Source organism: Liolophura sinensis, chromosome 6, assembly GCF_032854445.1.
Source record: "Liolophura sinensis isolate JHLJ2023 chromosome 6, CUHK_Ljap_v2, whole genome shotgun sequence".
NCBI classification, from domain to species: domain Eukaryota; kingdom Metazoa; phylum Mollusca; class Polyplacophora; order Chitonida; family Chitonidae; genus Liolophura; species Liolophura sinensis.
In genome coordinates this window covers 20,552,572-20,571,906 of record NC_088300.1, presented here as the reverse complement: position 1 = coordinate 20,571,906, position 19,335 = coordinate 20,552,572, and the positions used below count along the sequence as shown (strand labels likewise).

Genomic DNA, 19,335 nt, shown 5'->3' with positions numbered 1-19,335 from the left:
TGCGCATGAGCGGAAGAGGAGTTGCCGGATAAAATTAACTCCCTAATCAAGCCTGTGTTAGCATACATTAATTAACGCAATGGTAAGTATTGTAAATTGCCTGTACTTAGAAGTGAATATTTGTATGGGTTTAAGGCAAATATGATTATTCGAAGTTGTTTTCCTCTGGATAACTGAGGATCAAAACGATGTCATTAAATATCAGTAACATGTTATAAAGTGCTCAGTTTTCGCCATTTGTCAGTGGATCCATTTAAAGTGTTAACATACTCTACAGTGTAATACACTAATTAGATTGAACGAATCAGGTTCTTGCAAGCAATATTTTTTTCTTCAAGGGTTCATGGACATGGGCGCTAGCATTAGGCCTAGTGATACCGAAATGGTTAATTCTTGGAAACATTTAAATAATGTGCACGTCTTACTCTACTGAACTGGGTACATAATAGACCTTCCCCTGAAGATCACTGTGAGCCTGTCAGCCAGCTAAGTCTCAGTTTCCTTCATGAACTGTTACTCATTCAAAATAAACCATCCTTAGCCAGGAGATTTCTTACTAAAATATGTCTTGGTATGCTGACAGCAGGCGCTCGAATTCGTAAACCTTATATATGCCATATGCAAATACCAGCCCCTAGCACTATAGGGCTGTGATTATGTATGCTATCCATACTTGATCCATAAGCTTACCTTGCACACCTCTGTACTTCCTGTGCTGGTTTCAATACACTAGTGTTGGCCGCCAAATAATGTGTCTGTCCGTACTTATAGTTGTCTCAGCTATCGATTCCTGCTAGGTGTCCCCATGTATCATTCCTAATAAATCATCACAGGCATGAAACTGATGGCAGCTGGATAAATTCAAACTCCAACTGCCATTTTACTAGGGATGATACATGGGGACACCTAGCAGGAATGAATGGAGATGTCTATGAGGTCAGACACATTATTTGTTGGCCAACGGAAGTGTATTGAAGCCATCATGGGAAGTACAGATGTGTTCAAGGTAAACCTATGAATCAAGACAGGGCTGTGGTAGTATACATAATCACAGCCCCACAGAGCTGACCAGTCCCCTTCATATATTTAAGACTGAACTGTGACTGGGTCAAACTACTTGCAGTGTTTAATTAGGTTAAGGGTTTTGCTGCAGTGAAGTAAAAGATAACCACTGACATTGTGAAGGTGGTATGAAGGTTTACGTGTGTAGCCAGTGTATCTTTGACATAATCTTTGTGTATACATGTGTGTACATGTATAACAGTCAGGATGAATTCAACACTGCAGGGAAGAGAAAGCGAACTGCTGACATTGTGAAGTTGGTCTAAATATGTATCTAGCATGTTGTGACACATATACTCCAGACTAACAACTTTATTAACTATGTCCATCCTTTGCTGAAATAGATATAGTTGTGTTTTATTTTACTTCTTGGTTATTTTTTTTTTTCACGTCAATGCCATCATTCAGTTATAAAGTAGAACCATGTGTTTTTACAAAGTCTGTGTTACACATTAACCTTAATTTTCCAATATCAAGTGGAAAATGAAACAGGGGATCAATTGATGTTTTCACAAATTTCAGATTCGGTTTATCCTGATACAGAACAGAGCTGGTAAGACTCGTCTTGCCAAGTGGTACATGCACTTTGACGATGATGAGAAACAGAAGCTGATTGAGGAGGTCCATGCTGTGGTCACAGTGAGAGATGCCAAACATACAAACTTTGTAGAGGTAAGCAATTAAATGTTTGTACATTTGCCACACAATCCACTACCTTATAAACATTCAGGAAAAAGCGTTCATCTCTATTCTTCTACATTCCAGGACACGTTTTGTTTACTGGTGTATAAATTTGAAATTGGAGAAATCAGTTTGCTTGTATTGCCTCAATTGAATTGAGTTCTGTTTAAGTGAAATCACTAATTATAAGGATGTTTTTCACAACATAATGTTTTGCTAATGTATTTTAATTTTATTTTGTAACGCATGTTTTTTTTAAAACTTTGTTCAGCCTCTGTTTTATAAAATGTAAATATTAAATACATGTACAGACATGGACATACATGTTACATGTTAAGGTTGTATCAGTATAATGAAACAAGTGGAGTTATGATTTTGTAATTTTATGTTTACAGTTTCGAAATTTCAAGATCGTCTATCGTCGATATGCAGGCCTGTATTTCTGTATTTGTGTGGATGTCAGTGACAATAACTTGGCATATTTGGAGGCAATTCACAATTTTGTGGAAGTGCTAAATGAGTACTTCCATAATGTTTGTGAGCTGGATCTAGTCTTTAATTTTTACAAGGTAAGGATGATTTATTGCTTAACTGTTTGTGTAGGCAATTCTTCTCGTATATTTGGCTCTTTCTTGTTGATCTCCTAGCTGTTCAAATCAGGTTGTGAGTTCAAATCTAGTTTTATGCTGGAAAATTTGATTGATTGATTGAAAAATTGATTGGTTTTTAATACTGTAGGTACTTACGTACATACTTACATGTAAAAATTTTACAGGCAGTCGGGATGGGTGAAGAAAATTAGAGTAAACCATCAAGCTGGGCCAGGTACTTTTGAAAACTGGCTCACAGTTGCGGCCAAAACAATGAGAACTGGATTTGAATGTTGCCCTTTTATGTCTGGCGTTCTTTGTCAGTTACAAGTAAATGGACAAAGCACAGTGGGTTTCTTCTGTTCTCCTCACCCATATACCTAACCCATAGACAAGTGTGCTGCTATAATATATATATATATATATATATATATATATATATATATATATATATATATATATATATACATGTATATGTATTGCACCCGCACAGTATTCTAATATTTGATCATAACAGCAGGCATTGGAATATTGTTCCTTTTATTGCAGGACTTTCTCCACTTAAATGTTCGAGATTTAGCTTAGCGAAAATGAGAATACTGTGGGGTGTGCAATGTACATGATGTACAGTATTTCACCTAAAGTTTAGCTTTTTTCAAGTGACACATTTCACCAGAGTTTGATTTATTCTTTCACCTTTTAGAGTCTTTTGTAAAGTTAGATAAACTTCTTATCAGAAAAACTAAGTGTTGGCATCAAAACAATCATTTTAAGGTCTTTATTGGCTTCTGAAAGTGCATTTTTATGTACCAAACTTTAGGTGAAATACAGTAGTTTCCTCAAAAATGTTCATCTTAGTGACTGCCTCACCAATGTAGCAAGTCTGCAGATTTTTATGTTCATGTTTCAGGTGTACAGTGTTGTGGATGAGATGTTTCTAGCAGGGGAGATAAGAGAGACAAGCCAGACTAAAGTATTAAAGCAGCTGTTGATGCTCTCCTCGTTGGAGTGAGCCATTGACTTATGATACACATCATCCCATCTGAACCTGTCTGATGCTGTAAAATCATCATCTATGTCTGATGTCAGAATCCGGTTTTATGAAAGCTGTCGCTGTATTGTGAAATGGTTAACATGAAAAATTACCAGTTTAGAATGTCAACGAGATATTCAATTTAATAGTGGATAATTTTTGTATGCAACAACCAGAATGTCTTTGTCATGTCAAAACCTGGTTGTAATTGTGGTGTTGTGTTGGATTTAGGTAGCCTGAAATGTTTCCCTCGGGTGTATTTCACGCATCATTGACATGAGGAGGTGTAGCTGTGTATTGTGAGGAAGTTGTTCACCCATACTTTTTTTATCAATCATTTGGAACATTTCTGTATGTTAGAGATTTAGAGGGAGAGGTTGAAGAAACAATCTTATGTTGAATGTAAGCAAGAATTGCCAAGGCATTACCCCTAAAGTCATAAATTGCATGTGTATAAGTATTTATGCTGATAAACTGATTCATACAGATCTGTTTATCCTAGACACAGAAATCTGGGAAGGCGTACAGTGTTCGTTTTAATGGAGAGAAGTGCCATTTGCTATCAGTTGTATGAATGTTTTAGAATGATAAAGTTATGTAATACTAAACTGACTCTACACAAAAATACACATGCTTGTTAAGGACTGGTGACAAAACGTTCCACAGCTGCATGGAGTCTGGTTTTAGACTCTTCTACCTTTTACAGGTTTATGTACTTGTAGCCAAGAATGTAAGGTGCAAAGGTTTGAATAAATATATTGAAAGTACCAAGCAATTCACACCCAATATAAGGTCATGACTGTGTTAGGGTGTATGTGTGTAATACTGTGCAAAGGAGAATATTTTAATTTTGGTAAATCAAGAACAAAACAGAGTATTCTAATGTCACAACATTCTGATAGGGGAATTCTGAGTAGCAAGTGACACAAGGTTTCTAAATAACCAATCATATTTGGTTTAAGGTAAATAGGCAAGTTTTCTTGCAATGAATACAGCATTATCAAAAAAACAGATACCTTTATGCCAAATGTTCTACAAAACTTAAAAAAAAGAAGGAAAAAATCCTGAAGTTTTTTTTGATCCTTCTGGTGAAATAGCTAACTGTACAAGTGTACAGCTTTGTCTGTAATGCATGTACACACATGTATATGTATTCTTTGGATCACAATGTTCCAGGTTTTATTACACATGATATGGCTGCTGTGCTAGGTTTATGAGCTGACACCAGTAATATCTTTGGGAAGATTTTGGTGAAGTTGTCCCCCTAGTAGCTAGTCTGTAGGATCATAATCACCTGCAGATATGCTGTACATGTGTAATTAGCAAATTGTGTCAAAAGAAAAGGTTATGACTCATTTGTATATATTACCAACTTTTCTTTATCACAATTCTTGTCATCATTCCTATTTACAATTAATGCTTATTGTACAGGGCTTCGAATATTATTTCATTTATATGTAGATATACAAATACTCAATTGAGATCCCTGGATGAACTTTTTCAAAGCCTGTTTGTCTGGGAACACCCAGAAATCATTAGCAAGCATACTGTATAATAAGATTTATGGTGAGTATATCACATGGAATTAATTGTCGTAGTGGAGTTAGCCCAGAAAGTACAACTCTGTGTACAAATGTTGGTGGATCGTAAATAGAGTTTTTGTTGCTAAAAAGAAATTAAAACTTACTAAACATGCATAGGGAGAACCACTGAAAACTATGGTAAGTGACCCAATATTTCGCCCAAAAAGTTCCATATTAGGGCCAAATTAAGTAACCTAAAATATTACTTTTGGAGCTAAATCTCTCAATTTTCCGTCAAAATGAGCAATTTATCATTGACAAAATATTTGGGTTCGCATAATACCATAAATGCGAAAAGGAATTACTTATTTTGCTGTCAAATGTTAAAGTGTATGCTTGTTATCGGTGATCATCGTGGTTAATTTATGTATGACCACGGTGCGTAAGAATGCCCGTTGAAAAGTGATGCTGAGTGTACAGTAGCATAATGTCTCAGAGATAGGTAACACTGCCTCCACAAGAACCAACTTACAAATGTGGTGAATACAGTGATGCATTGTTGGTGTTTTTTTTTTTGGTGTTTTCCCCCAATTTTTAAATAGTACAAAATTATGTGTAATAAAAATATATCTGGTATGGCCAGTTTGAATTAATGACCTTGTTTTCTTACGTATACATGATATAAATTAATGCACACTCTTTGACACTGGATTATGTTTTGTGAATATTGTAATGCGTGACCATACGGATTAATGTCTTTGAATCAGGTTCACAATGAGGTGACATGTTCAAATCCAGCCCTTGATTGGCCGCACTCTGAGACAGTACACTCGTAATCAACTGTAAATCTTCAACTTTTTCTACCTGAACCTGAAGTATTTTTTCAGTAGAATTTATGCATACAAAAATTATGACAAAGACCCCAAAAATGTTTTGTTCGTGTCAAGAAAAGATGTCGGCTTCATAAAACTCTCTGACTGTTTCAAAATATTGTTCGCATTGGTTGTTGAGACGGTTGAGGAATTTGGGTATGTAGCGAGTTATACAGGTTATGTGTGCAAAAACACTTTGGTGTGGCGATAAATACCATTAAATAAATAAAATAATCAACATACCATGGAGTCCTTCGCAAGCATTATTAAACCATGTACACAGTGACAAAACAAAGGAAAACAGCATGCAAGTCTACTTTATATACCACTTTATCGTCTTGGGCGTACGTGGATTCGTTGATAATGAAGCATGGCATCACCACCGACACCACGTAAGTGTTAAAGTTTTCACAGGCTTGTTAAACCTTTTACATTTACGTGGTGATGCCTCCACTTCTTCATTTTTAAGTTTAAATACTAGTTTGTTTCTCGGCACTCACGTCGCTGAGATATTGATGTAGCAGTAGAAACAATAGTGTATGAAGGAAATGCCTTTACTTTCATCTTTCTAAGCTTTTCCAGAAAGTAAGATATAAGTACGTTGTTCATTAGATTGTCTCACCATGTGAGAAAAAAATATTCTCGCTACAATTACATGTGTACTGGCTAAAAAGAGCAGACCAGGTGTCCCAAAAACTAGAAAAACTACGGTAAATGTATTTCAAATCGGATTATTGCTAATTTAATTTAACAGCACGCTGTCCAAGATATAAGTAATTTCTAAGTAAATTAAGTGTAAGTCCCTAAACTTCGTGGTTTCTCTGGCTGTGCTTTTTCGCGTACCATTTTCTGCATGTGTGTAAACTGGGAATAAATGAATTTGCTCCTACTAGTAATGCAAATGGTGTATGAACTAACAGCTTGAAATCTCTCTTCTGAAGGTGGTTATCAGAGAAATCTCTTTGAGTGGGAGTGGGGGTGGGGGTGGGGGTGAGGTAGGGTTGGAGGGAGCAATAATCCTGAGAGAAACGACCAGGTACAGATTGGCCAATACTGGAAGGTATGCTATCATGTAGCCGATGATTTAACAGGGTGAACATTTTTCATTTTTAAATTAACAAAGTTTCATTTTGTAAAGAAATAGATGGATGCATATAACATAGGAAAGGATTATCTGTTGATGCAAGGTATTAATGTATACCTAAAGCTCTCAGTTTGATCAGGCAGCGTGAATCAGCGGTGCCTAGTTCATTTATTTATATATGTACATGCATTTATTTAATTGCTCTACCCCATTTCCTCTCACCATAATGCTGGCCGCCGTCGTGTAAATGAAATATTCTTGAGTGAAACACCAATCAAATGATAAATAAATAGATATGTATTGATAGGTTGTTTAACGCAAAACTCAAGGTCTTTTCACCCATTCGATGGCGTTGTCCTGAATTTCTACAATCTTTGCCCGATTTCTCCCAACCCTATTTGCTGGCCACCGTCGTAAAAGTACGACCAGCGTAAAACACTAATGAAATAAATATACGATGATGGTCTTTTTTACATCTCACCAATGCGGTCGCTGTGAGTTCAAGACCAGCTCATGCTGCCTTCCTCTCCGGCCGTACGTGGGAAGGTCTTTCAGCAACCTGCGGATGGTCGTGGGTTTCCCCCGGGCTCTGCCTGGTTTCCACCCACCATAATGCTGGTCGCCGTCGTATAAGTGAATTATTGTTGAGTACGGCGTAAAACACCAATCAAAAAAAAAAAAAAAAAAAAAAAAATCTTTTTTACAGGTGGGATAAACCGCAGACCGTTGGCATGGTAATAACGAACTTTGCAACTTTCAGCGTACAGATATGCAGTCTATACATATTGGTGGAAGACAGGTAATCGTCAACGAACGTTGCACTGCAAAACGGCAACATGAGTGTCATCGATTGCTGAAAATTGTCACCAAGGCCCAGCAACAACTGAGAGCGAGCGAAACCACAAATTCCAAGGCCGGGTTTGAACTCTGACCTCCAAGGTGTGTCCTAGCAGTTGAATAGCACTTTACTCAGGGCTAAGTTTTTCTCTCCATTTTTTGGCTGAATGTATGTTGAATACCGACTTGGACATATTGACGGTAACCCTGAAATAAGCATATGGATTCCTACCCCATGGACGGATTGCATGTTGTAACATATACTACGGCGTGTTTAGCATTTGAATAACACAATGCCATTTATGTTATATTATCTTTACTCACGTCCACAATCATTAGATACTACTTCTGCGTAGTGTTTTCACATAACACACTTTTATATATACGGTACTTCTGTGTGTATATACTTAAATAGGCCTATTCCTACATAAACCTGCGACCGACCTGTCGACAATTATTAAGCTTGTATCATGTTAATCTCCATTCAGCAGATTTCGGTAAAGTTACGTTGCTGTGTATAGATGTATAATAATAGCTTGCTGTGGGTGTCATTTACGTGCACTGTGCAACGTGGGTTTAGCTGGAAACTCTTGGGGGTCAAGAAAAGAATGAACCCGAAAGGAATCAAAGAATTTCCGTGACCTTCAAGTCAACTCGGTAAAGTTCCCTGGAAGGGACTATATAGCTATGGTTAAAATATGAAGTGTGTGTGGAAGGGAAGATTTAATATTGCAGATATGTGTCCCTGTAGTAAATCTTCAGATCTACGTCCATTTATATTCCACACATAAAAGATCTTCGACAAATTTGTTTTCTGACTGATGATGGATTGCATTTCGTCGACCTAACAGATTAATCTGTTCCTGATAACAATTCTTTCAATCAATTAGCCTAAGGAACAAAATGTATTTTGAAAAATATATCAGTTAATTCACTTTCATGGTTTTATGTTCCTTTTTTAAAAGACGAAGGAAGTCCAGATTGACTAAGATGCTTCTGTATCAATCCCGATATTGTAAATTTGTAAATTTCATTAGAACTTGGTGACAATGAACGTTTGGCGAGTCTCTTTTCACAGGTCGTTTGTGAAGTCTGTTACGAAAAGGTCACTTATCTTCTATAAATGATGTGCGTATTTGAACGTCAAAAGTGGGAAAGATCAATAGCAGCATGACTGATTTTGATTTGCGCACTGTGAACCCTTTTATGCATTTATATTCTAGCATGACGTACGTGTATTAAGATTTTAAGTGTTTTTCGGTTATAATAGAATGCGAAGACAAAGATGGAAAATTTATACATATATATTTATATATATATTAGACAACATGATCAAGAAGTTAAGTTAGAGTTAAGTCAGATTTAGTTTTAGCTTGTGGTATTATTTTTTGACTAAAGTTTGTACTAATACACGCTAATTTTGATGTCACTGAAATCTAAAACAATTAACACATAGGCCTAGTATTAACACGAAAACTTCTGAGGAAAGTCACAATTTAAATGCAATAAACTGTTCTGAAAGTAGAACTAGCCCTGACTTAAGTATAAGACCGCTTCATGACCCTTTGGCCTGACGTGGTATATCTCTTCAAATATAGTCTTTGAAAGCTTAAATTAGTGTTGTCAGAAGGGATGTTGGCGTATTTAATAATACATAGGTTGTGTCCCTGTTGCTTTTACCCTTGGTACCTGTATCTGTGTTAACGCTACTTCGTCGAGTCCTGGGACCGGATTACACGCAGTGAAAGCACATTGCGTAGCTAGGAGCAAATATGTCATTAAAGACTGATTCGTTATTATATAAGTTGAAAGAACCAGATACTTTGTGACCTAAGCTTGCTTATATGGGCCAGTGTAAGTTGCTACAGGATTTGCTCTACATTTTCTGTTCAACTGATTGGGTGTGTCCTGTGTGAGATTAACCACGAAAACTTACACAATGCTATCAATAAAGTTCAACGCGAGGTTATTCCTTTAATATGTAACATTTGAAGTCATCGTTCCCACTAACTGTTGTGCATAAAAAACTCATAAAAAATGATTCGAACTCAAAGGTATGTACTTTAACACGCATTACCTTCACTTGCACGAACAAACTTCAAACTGTACTTTCGTACTACACGTGGATAGAGTTCAGTGTGCTAACTCATAAACTGCCAACAGTCTTACAATAACAGCGCTATTTGAAACCCCAATCAACTCAGGAACAGAGTGTGTACCTTTAAGAATACTTGCTTAACTAATTCAAGCTATTTTTCTCAAACATAATGGCAGATTTGTTAATGAAAGATGAAATTTTGGCCCTCTCTGGGTTTGGAGAGCTACAGGGGCGAAAAGGACTGCACCAGCAATTTTCTTTGCAGACAGAAAACGACAGAAGGCATAAAGCTTACGTTTTGTAATAATTTAGGGCATTCTATTCTGGTTGTGTTAAGAATAAACTGTTGACTTCAAGTTTAAAGATCACTAGTAAATTCCAAATGGCACACCGTAGTGGTGTTTCTGTGACATCAAACACCAGTGGGGGCCATTGATGCTTCACTAACATCTTGTTCCTTTAATTTGATGTCTTACTTGCATGGTTGCTTTAATTACGGTGTTGACAGTCATTGGTTCGTTGTAACCGCAACCAACTGGATAGAGCAGAAGAGAAGTGATTAATCGAACTCATTCTGAAACATGATTGTTTGCAGACATTTTAACCTTGATCTTATATCTCACTTTTTGATTTAGAAGGAAAACATTGTTGATAAGAAATGTTTTCCAGGGTTTTTCATTGTACCTTTTCATGACCTCCTACGGTTTGTTTCTGTTCCTGCCCTGCACTACTGCTGGAGAAATGAATGAATGCTTATGGATTAACGCCGCTATTTCTGGAGGAAGACTCCTTTTTGTGTACAATATACGGCTTCAAATATATGACTGCAGCATATGACTGCAGGTCCGTCTTGTGTAGCGCAAAGATTCTTTCGTCGAGTTTTTGGATAGCTGTTCTTAGTATGCTGCCATCAGCGACAAGCTAAGCAAACTCGATGGGAGGCTTGTTTGTTTTCGTCCATGAGAGAACAACTGCACCTGCATGATAATCCTTGAGACATCTTGTCTGCCTATTGCTGGGGTAGTGTGCGCCCACAATCTCATCTATAAAGAGCGAATGTGTATAAAGCAAATTTTTGGGTTGAACGCTCTGGAAGTAATTGGTGTATACCTAGAACATCTTTTGCAAATGATAATTATAAGTTAATCACAAGTAAATTTGGACAGTACACTCAAGTTTTTGTCATGGTGAAAGTGCTACTGAACTATTTAGCAGCCATGTTACATTTTTGAAATTTGTACATGCTCAAGTCCTGTGGCCTGATGTCCACCGCTCGTCGTAAAGTGTTCCACGAGCCTAATTTTAAGGCAAAGCGTTATGTGACGTCACAGTACACAGTATGGTCAGAAAAGGCTACTCAAGAATCCAATGTTTTAAAGACAATTTACTAAGTTGTAAAAATTTGAAAGAAAAAGAAGTATTTTATCTGAAATACACTTCACAATAGTGTTTTTTGTCCTTAACTTCATAGTAGACATTTAAGCTGTGCAAAGAATTTCAATTACCAGTATTCTTGATAGAAAGTCAAACAATCTGATCAAAGGTTTGCTCTGACATTGTAGTTTTCAGATATGTAGATCACAGGTGAAGGAAGTGATATGAACGCTTACTCACCTTAGCAAATCTACCTTGACTCACCGTAATAATAGGCGTAGATAAAACAAGTACACAGCTGCGCATACAAGCTGTTGATAAACTGTAATCAACCCAGGTGAAAACCTACATGTAAATGAACAGCTCAACTGAATATTCATCTAATAGCGTGCATGTAATACACACAGAATGCGGACTGCTAAATGTCTGACTTTCATAAATAATACAAACCACCCTTTTAAATTGGTCTTATTATGGTATATACTGATAGTCCATGATATATTGATGTTCTCTTGCTTTTTGTAATTTACGCAACGCTTTATAAGGCGATTTTCCATTTTATCAAATTGCGGGATAAAGCTACCATTTAAGAAAGACTATCATGTCTTGATTTACTTCTTCTGACCCTCGCCTCGTGTTTTCACCTTGTTTTCGCCACTATATGGCTGAACTATTGCCGATGTGGCGTTAAACCATAATCATTCATTCATTCATTCTACTGACCCTATAAACATGTTAGTACCAATTAGGTTTGGCCACCTCAAGTGGTACCAATATCTGGTCTGGGCAATGGACTATAATACATGTAGCTGTGACTAGCATTTCGCCTTGCTGCAATATCGCCCACCCAAAGTATCTATATATGCCTGCATACTTTCCTTTCTGGGCACCGTTTTGAACATAATATTTTTTCTCGCGCACAAAAGAGTAATATTTTGCAAACCATAAATGTTTAACTGCCGTTCATCTCTCTTTAAAATCTGCCATCTGTTGTTCCTTGGCGCCAGATGGATATATATGTTATGTGGACGGTATAGGCATGATATAGATGCCTATGTTATTCCCGGGGTTCCCTCAGACTATCGTGAAAATTATCGATAGAGTAGGGTTTGATTTGATTTTGATTTGATTGGTGTTTTACGCCGTACTCAAGAATATTTCACTTATACGACGGCGGTCAGCATTATGGTGAGTGGAAACCGGGCAGAGCCCGGGAGAAACCCACGACCATCCGCAGGTTGCTGACAGACCTTCCCACGTACGGCCGGAGAGGAAGCCAGCACGGGCTGGGCTTGAACTCACAGCGACCGTACAGAGTAGGGAAGACTATATCGTGAACATTGCGTTCTCGAATTATACGGCAACGCAGCAACGCTAAGCTGGTCTAGAGCTCTCGGCGAGTTCGTGGATGACATCATTTCGGAAAATTTCTGACCATTGACGGAAAATATGCATAGAATGTGGGGTTAATAAAATACGCCTAAAAAGCGATTTTTAAAAACATTTTTGGAGGCATAAGTTTCTTCATTCCTTAAAACCATAATCTTTTGTTAAGAGCTCCTTTTATATATCATTTAGCCATATAAATGTATGCTCGTTCTTAGCAACGATTTGTTTTCATCACTGATTATGGTGGCATCTTTCCCAGTTCATTTCATCAGATCCTCAAAATTTCTACCAGTTAATTAGAGATGTGGTATATTAACGCTGCGCTGAAAGACTTGCCAACAACGGAGTGATGAATATGTGTTAGTTCCAGCACCAGCATTTAACAACCATTTTCCCGGATATCGACCTATATACATGGAGACAAAAACAATAAAAATAAAATGCAACACTAAGTTGGTCTATAGATCTCAGTGGGTTCATCGATGACGCCATGTCAAAAAATCAGCATGTTTTCCTCTGCAGGAGGCCAACAGTGTTATATATAAATGCCCCTGTACACAATTTATGTTGGTCATACGGTAGCGGAAGCAACTGAGAAAACCAAGTTATAAACTGCCTTCAAATGTAACCCACAAAAATATCTGAATTGCTACTTATATTCCTTTTGCCCTCCTTCACAGTTTTGGCTGAATTTTAATTCAAGTAGGCCTACACGTACGACGATTTGATCATAGGATTTATATCATATACAGAACTCCGCAAGGCTCGAAACCACATCCAGTGAGCACAAGGGCACAACACCGAAAGATTTCGGTGCATGAATTCTTCCGGGGTTTTCCATGCAGTTAGCCTCGGTCCATTTATTTTTTAAAACATATTAAATATTCTTGAACATGATTTAAAACGCCATTGAGCCTAAAAAATGCGATTTTTGGCGAAGTTTGAAGAGCCAGCATTAAATCTGTCAGTCAGCCATATATGGTCAACTGGAATCCTGTTTTGGCCAAATTCACACGAGTCGAGGTGTTCCTCACATCGCCAAATTCACTTGCATACATATACCATGTAGGCTACAGGTAAAATGGTCAAATCTTGCTCATGCTGGCTGGCTTTTGACATTCTGTTGTAACGGGTGCCAAGGAAGTGGTAGAATTCATTAGGCTTTTCATTACCAAAATCCTAAAGCTGATTGACACTGTATAATCAAAATATCCTTCTGTAAAAGGGATAAAACAGTCTTCTAAGATAACAGAATGCATTCTAGCATCACTCAGACTTTCTGTTAAATTTAACAGAATATTTTTTTCCGAGTATGTGTGTGCTCAGATCACTTATAAATAGTACACAAAAACAGCTGCATGAAAGCAGAAACCTGAAATTTTTTTTGTTGCGGTTTTGTGTATCCGGTCAGTGTCTCATAATAATGAATTTTGAATATTTATATATTTATAGTTTACTCATATTTACGCACACTATTGTTCATGTTAGCAGTGAAATGATCTAATTTAAGTTTCTTTTTTCTTACAGTTTAAAATCTTCTTTGTAATTTCGACTGTAGTCACTTTCACACTTGTGCAGTACCCATGTCAAGACAGTGGAAATGTACGTCAGCATGCATGGACATACTCATTGTCCGAGTTGCCAAGAAATTTAACATGGATCATAATTATCATGTTTACCTGGTGGACTGATCGACCGGGGACAAATATATCAGTCATCATACTACATTTGGCTTAGTTCGTCACGCCTTTCCTATCGCGGTTTGTATTTCCTGTCACTTTAGTGTGTTTAAAGATGCTGTGAACATTACTACAGTTATTAGATATTGCCGTTTCTGTAGGTTACATATGCACATTTTGGTTTGAACAACGTAAATATTGTCAAGGAAGACAATTGTGGTGTTTGCTCGCGGTTTACAAGAATATCACATGCAGATGCCTCTCTCAGTGTGGTTTCCGGGCCTGTATACGCTATATTTACCTCGAATATAGAACTAAGGGAGTTTCAGATCACATATTTAGCCATAGAAAGACTCAGGCTGTCATAGCTTTTGTTGTGACATTCAGGCAGTCCACTATCAGTGTACACACCGTGGCACACGTATGAGCTACATGACACAGTTTTAAAAATAGCCCAAAGCACAGACATGTTACAACAGGCTTAGCTTTGCTGACAGCTCTGGTTCGAGAGTAGGCCTACTACAGATATGTAGGTTACGCAAATGCCACTGTCTGATACACAAGTAGGCCTATAGCCTGTTACTCACAGCGTACAAAGGACAGAACACATGCACCGTGTACATATAGCATAAAACACAACTCCAAAATCCACTGAAATCATGCTTTATATATAAGGCTATATATTTTTGTATTTTCATCTGTTAAATCATATTATCTTAATGATAGCTGACTTTGAAGTGTAGGCCTAGATCCAGATGCTGGTGACAATGGTTGAATAAAGTTTGATCTTTAGGACAGAGAAGTCATGTATATATATGAGGATTATTCAGAAATACACACAAATGTGCAATAATTTGCACATAAGAAATTCTGTAATGAATACATAGCTTTGAATTTGCGCCAATTACATAATATTAACGCAGCATATACATGTAGGTAAGAATGTGCATTCCAATATTTTTCATAATTCTAACTATTTTTTTGCACACGTTTGTGTACATTCACACACCGTAATATCAGACCGAGATTCTCTCCAGAAAACAAAACCTGTTCTTTTGCAAGGCTGGAAGCGGGTGGTTGCTCTTCATATATGTGAATGTACAAGTGACTTGGATCTTTGGATCAGTGCAGTATCAAAGCCATGATGCAGGTTCCGCCTCCACTCTGTATATACATTGTCATCTCACTGGAAACAGTGTTGATGTTGATAAACGGCTCAAAGTAAAGACTGCTGATGCTGTAAAGTTTCTGGGAACCAACCATCAGGTTGTAGTGAGCGGATTTAGGTATAAAGAAGCTATAGCCAGTTTCCGGATTGTTGTAAACCATGAGCTTATGAGACGCCAAAAAGACAACTTTGTAAACGTTCAAAACTTGTCCGCGACTTTTCCAATTCTGGACATTTGGTTGTGACTCAGGCACCTTTGGACTCTTTGAGACTGTAAAAACATGACAGGTATTTGGCTGTTACGAAAGAGTGGGGCATAAAGTCTGTTGTAAGCCAAGTGGAGATTGGGACTTGTTTGGACCAAGTGGACAGATGCGAAGATGTTCAAGAATTATCCTTTGTAAGTGCTGCTTTTCGGTCTGCAATTCGGCAAGTTCAGCTTTCAGTCGTGCATTGACAGTCAAGAGTTGTGTAGTCTCCTTAATAAAGAAACAAATAACGGGATAAGTAAAATACCAGGAACACAGAGAACAGCGCTTATAAATACCAGTTAAAAGAATATAAGTTCTTTGATACTAATGTATGTTTTGAAATGACGTTATAATAAACGTGAATTGACAAATGTCCGGTTTTCTGCGGCGATAAATCTGGCCATTGCTTGAGTATGGCGTTAACCAACAAACAAATAAATAAATTAATTAAAAACTACCTACTTGTTTAATTAAATGGGCCTCCTCTTTCTTCTTTTGGCGGTATTTCCGAGCTGCCCGTCTGTTCTGTTCCATACGGGAACACCGCTTTTTGAGATCGCACATGCTTATGATCTGCAGAGAAAGGTTCAGATGTATACCAAGCTGACCATTTATCAGAAATTGTTCGATATGTTATATAGGGGAAAGTAAGTTTTACTTTCTATAGCCAAACGGGAAGGACATCAAGGAAAATCCCCTATGTACCAACAGCTATGAGTTTCCTGTATGTGAAAGATAGCTATAGCTGATATAATACGTCGTCAGTGTTATAACAAAGGATCATTTATTTATTTATTTATTTGATTGTTGTTTTACACCGTACTCAAGAATATTTTACTTATACGACGGCGGCCAGCACTATGGTGGGAGGAAACCGGGCAGAGCCGGGAGGAAACTCACGACCATCCGCAGGTTGCTGATTATTAGAAATATTCGAAATTTAAATAGCCGTAAAGGTCGAAGGTAGTTCACAAATATATTACGGTAGAAGCCAGCACATATACCTATACGTAATGTATATAGGCTCAAAAAAAGGGATAAACTTTCATAGTTAAGGTCAGTTTATATATTTATGTAGAAATTACATTGTGTAAGCACGGGATTAAAAACTTTTAGACTTTAAAATGCCATATGTATTTTGACCAACAAGGGCATTTGGGTACTCTTATCAAATCGACCGGAACGTGTTCATATACACAATGTTTGTTTCTTATGTAACGGATAGAGCATATACGCACATCATGGTTTGGGGAGTCTGTCTGATGATTAATGACGAGCTCCTCACACCCCTGGGATAACCGCCGGGATTGGATCACGCACCACAGCTCCTCCTTGATCAGAGGTGTTAACGTGCCGGAGATCCGGGCAGCCTCTGCCGCACTCATCAGCCGGTCATCCTCAACATTACTCTGGCAACTTCGCACCTCCGCCAGAAAATTGAGACTGTCAATCGTGTCTACCATCGTGACGCCGCTGGTTTACTATATGGGTCGGTCGCGTGTCTACGGCTTTAAAACGCGAGCCTCAGGCATGCTGACGTGAGGTAGATATAGCCTCGTTACCAAATGAACACACAATAACACAGGGGACAGAACTACTGGTCTTTACGTGCCTGTGCACATCTTCTCTTGCACTGCCGCATAACCTGGGTGAATAGGACAACGAATGTGGCACATGCTTATCATTCAACGGAGAGGTTGTCAGATGAGAACGTAGCCGGTACAAAATAATGACAATAAAAACGTCAAAGTCTTCTATGAGTTGTCACACAAATTAAATCTACATATTCTTAAAACAGTACGGGTACGTCATGTTTATTATTTAATTATTTATCTGATTAGAGCTTCACACCGTAGTCATTGATGTTTCACTTCGGTCATGCCTGTCGATGAAGCAACCCGCGGAAAAGCACCGCCCCATTTTCGGGCAGGCACGACTGATAAACCCTCTGACCTAAAGCTGCAGCCAAACCACGTAGTGAGATGACTGCAGAGAGAACAATGCTTCAGATGTATGTACCAGCTAATAACGGTGTGGTAAAATCAAAATTTTGTAAAGGTTCCTAATTATCTTTGTACATGAAGGCCACTGAGCCGCTGAGTTGCGCATATGGATAAATGTAAGGCGTAGGTTCGATTTCAGCTCTTGCAGCCTTGTTGTTGCCCGGTAACTATGAAAGTGTGTCTATCTTCCGGGCTCCAGCTTTACGTAATTGTCTAAGCGACATTGACTTAAGTACGTCTAAAGTCTGTCGTAAAAGAGTTAGTTGTATTAATTCATTTAATAAATTAATTATAAATTAATCTCACGGAATTCATTTATTTTTGTATTGATATGAACGCCGTGCTCAAGAGTTTTTCTCTTGTGCGATACTATAATCAGTTTAAAACCATGGAACAGGTAATGTACATCATTTCCTATACAAATGTACACACAGAGATGAATGATTTTTTTTATAATCTTCAGAAGACTTAAAATGTCATTACAGGTATATGTTTTTTTAAAAGTTCATCTGTGTTTGCAGTATATATTACAAATTACAATACATAGCCAGCAGAAGCCAGCGAGAGCTGGTACCGAACCAGCACCCTCATTGGTCAGTTTATCCGAATTAACCATCGGGTCCCCTAAAATACACAACAAACATGCACATATGTACACATATTGTGTTCTAGCCCTGTTATTTGAAACATAGTTCAAAAGGTTTTAGATTTTAAGCACGGTTGAAGGCCTACATGAAACTGAGATCGTAGCCTTAACAGAAACGTTTATATATGATTTAGAAAAACTAATTAGCCTGTTCTAAAAGAGTGGAGTTTGTTGATTTGGAATTGTTGCTGTTTACAATGCACATATTTTAAGTGTCTCAGAGAATAATCATCAGTATGCTGACAGCAAAGGCATTGCGAACCAAGAGGACATAAATTTTCATACCCCAGGCCTGTCATTATCGGGAGAGATTCCAGCCCTATATAAAGAGTTACTTCCCTTGAAAACAACAAAATAACCACGCAAGGTGTATTATCGATGTTTGGTTGGTGCGTAATTCTTCGAATGGAAGAAACTGGTGGAAGCCACAGTGTCTTGACATATACACGACAAACCACCTGTCAAATAAGCGACAGCTGAATTTGAGCTCAGGGTCTCATAAACATTTTGTTTTAGCTGATATGCATTCTTCACACGACCGCCATCTATGCATCTTTAATCAACCACAGATACATAATATATATAACTTTTATAAAATAAGAATAATTTAGCAACCGCAGATTCTCTATTTCCATCATTATCTGGGACTTGGCTGGCCTTTAGTGGGCCATGGTTTTCTCTTGTGTGGACTTGCATGACATTCGCTGAAGCACAAAGGCCTACCTTCCATCAAATACCAGTATCCCATATTACTATTTATTATAACACCTCAACGAAGTTAAGGAGAGGGTATACTGGAATCACCATTTCTGTCTTCTGTCAATCTGTCTGTAGACACGACGTTGCTCGTGCGTTTCCCCTCCAAACCACTGCCCCAATTTTGATGAAACTTAACATCCATATAATCTGAACTTGTGCATGCTTAAGTTAAATGGCGATAGGGGAATTATTTTCATAATTAGCCCCGATTAGTGCTTTGGGTAATAGTACTTTTCCATGTATTCAGATTTTGTCCATTCAAATCTTCCTAAAGTACTAAACCTAT

General features: G+C 37.7%; 2 protein-coding genes across 2 annotated transcripts; one reads left to right on the top strand and one right to left on the bottom strand.

The window, feature by feature from the left end:
* The first annotated feature begins 7 nt into the window (after positions 1 to 7).
* Positions 8 to 3,892, top strand: LOC135466762 (AP-2 complex subunit sigma). Its single transcript, XM_064744427.1, has 4 exons — positions 8 to 82; positions 1,585 to 1,734; positions 2,139 to 2,312; positions 3,244 to 3,892. The coding sequence occupies exons 1-4, from the start codon at positions 80 to 82 to the stop codon at positions 3,343 to 3,345; spliced, it is 429 nt and encodes a 142-aa protein (XP_064600497.1). The 5' UTR covers positions 8 to 79; the 3' UTR covers positions 3,346 to 3,892.
* An 11,797-nt stretch (positions 3,893 to 15,689) lies between these two features.
* On the bottom strand, positions 15,690 to 17,104 carry LOC135466988 (cyclic AMP-dependent transcription factor ATF-3-like). Its single transcript, XM_064744742.1, has 3 exons — positions 16,880 to 17,104; positions 16,104 to 16,214; positions 15,690 to 15,869 (listed from the first exon to the last, which is right to left on the bottom strand). Exons 1-3 carry the CDS (start codon positions 17,102 to 17,104, stop codon positions 15,690 to 15,692), a joined length of 516 nt encoding a protein of 171 aa, XP_064600812.1.
* Between the last annotated feature and the right edge of the window lie 2,231 nt (positions 17,105 to 19,335).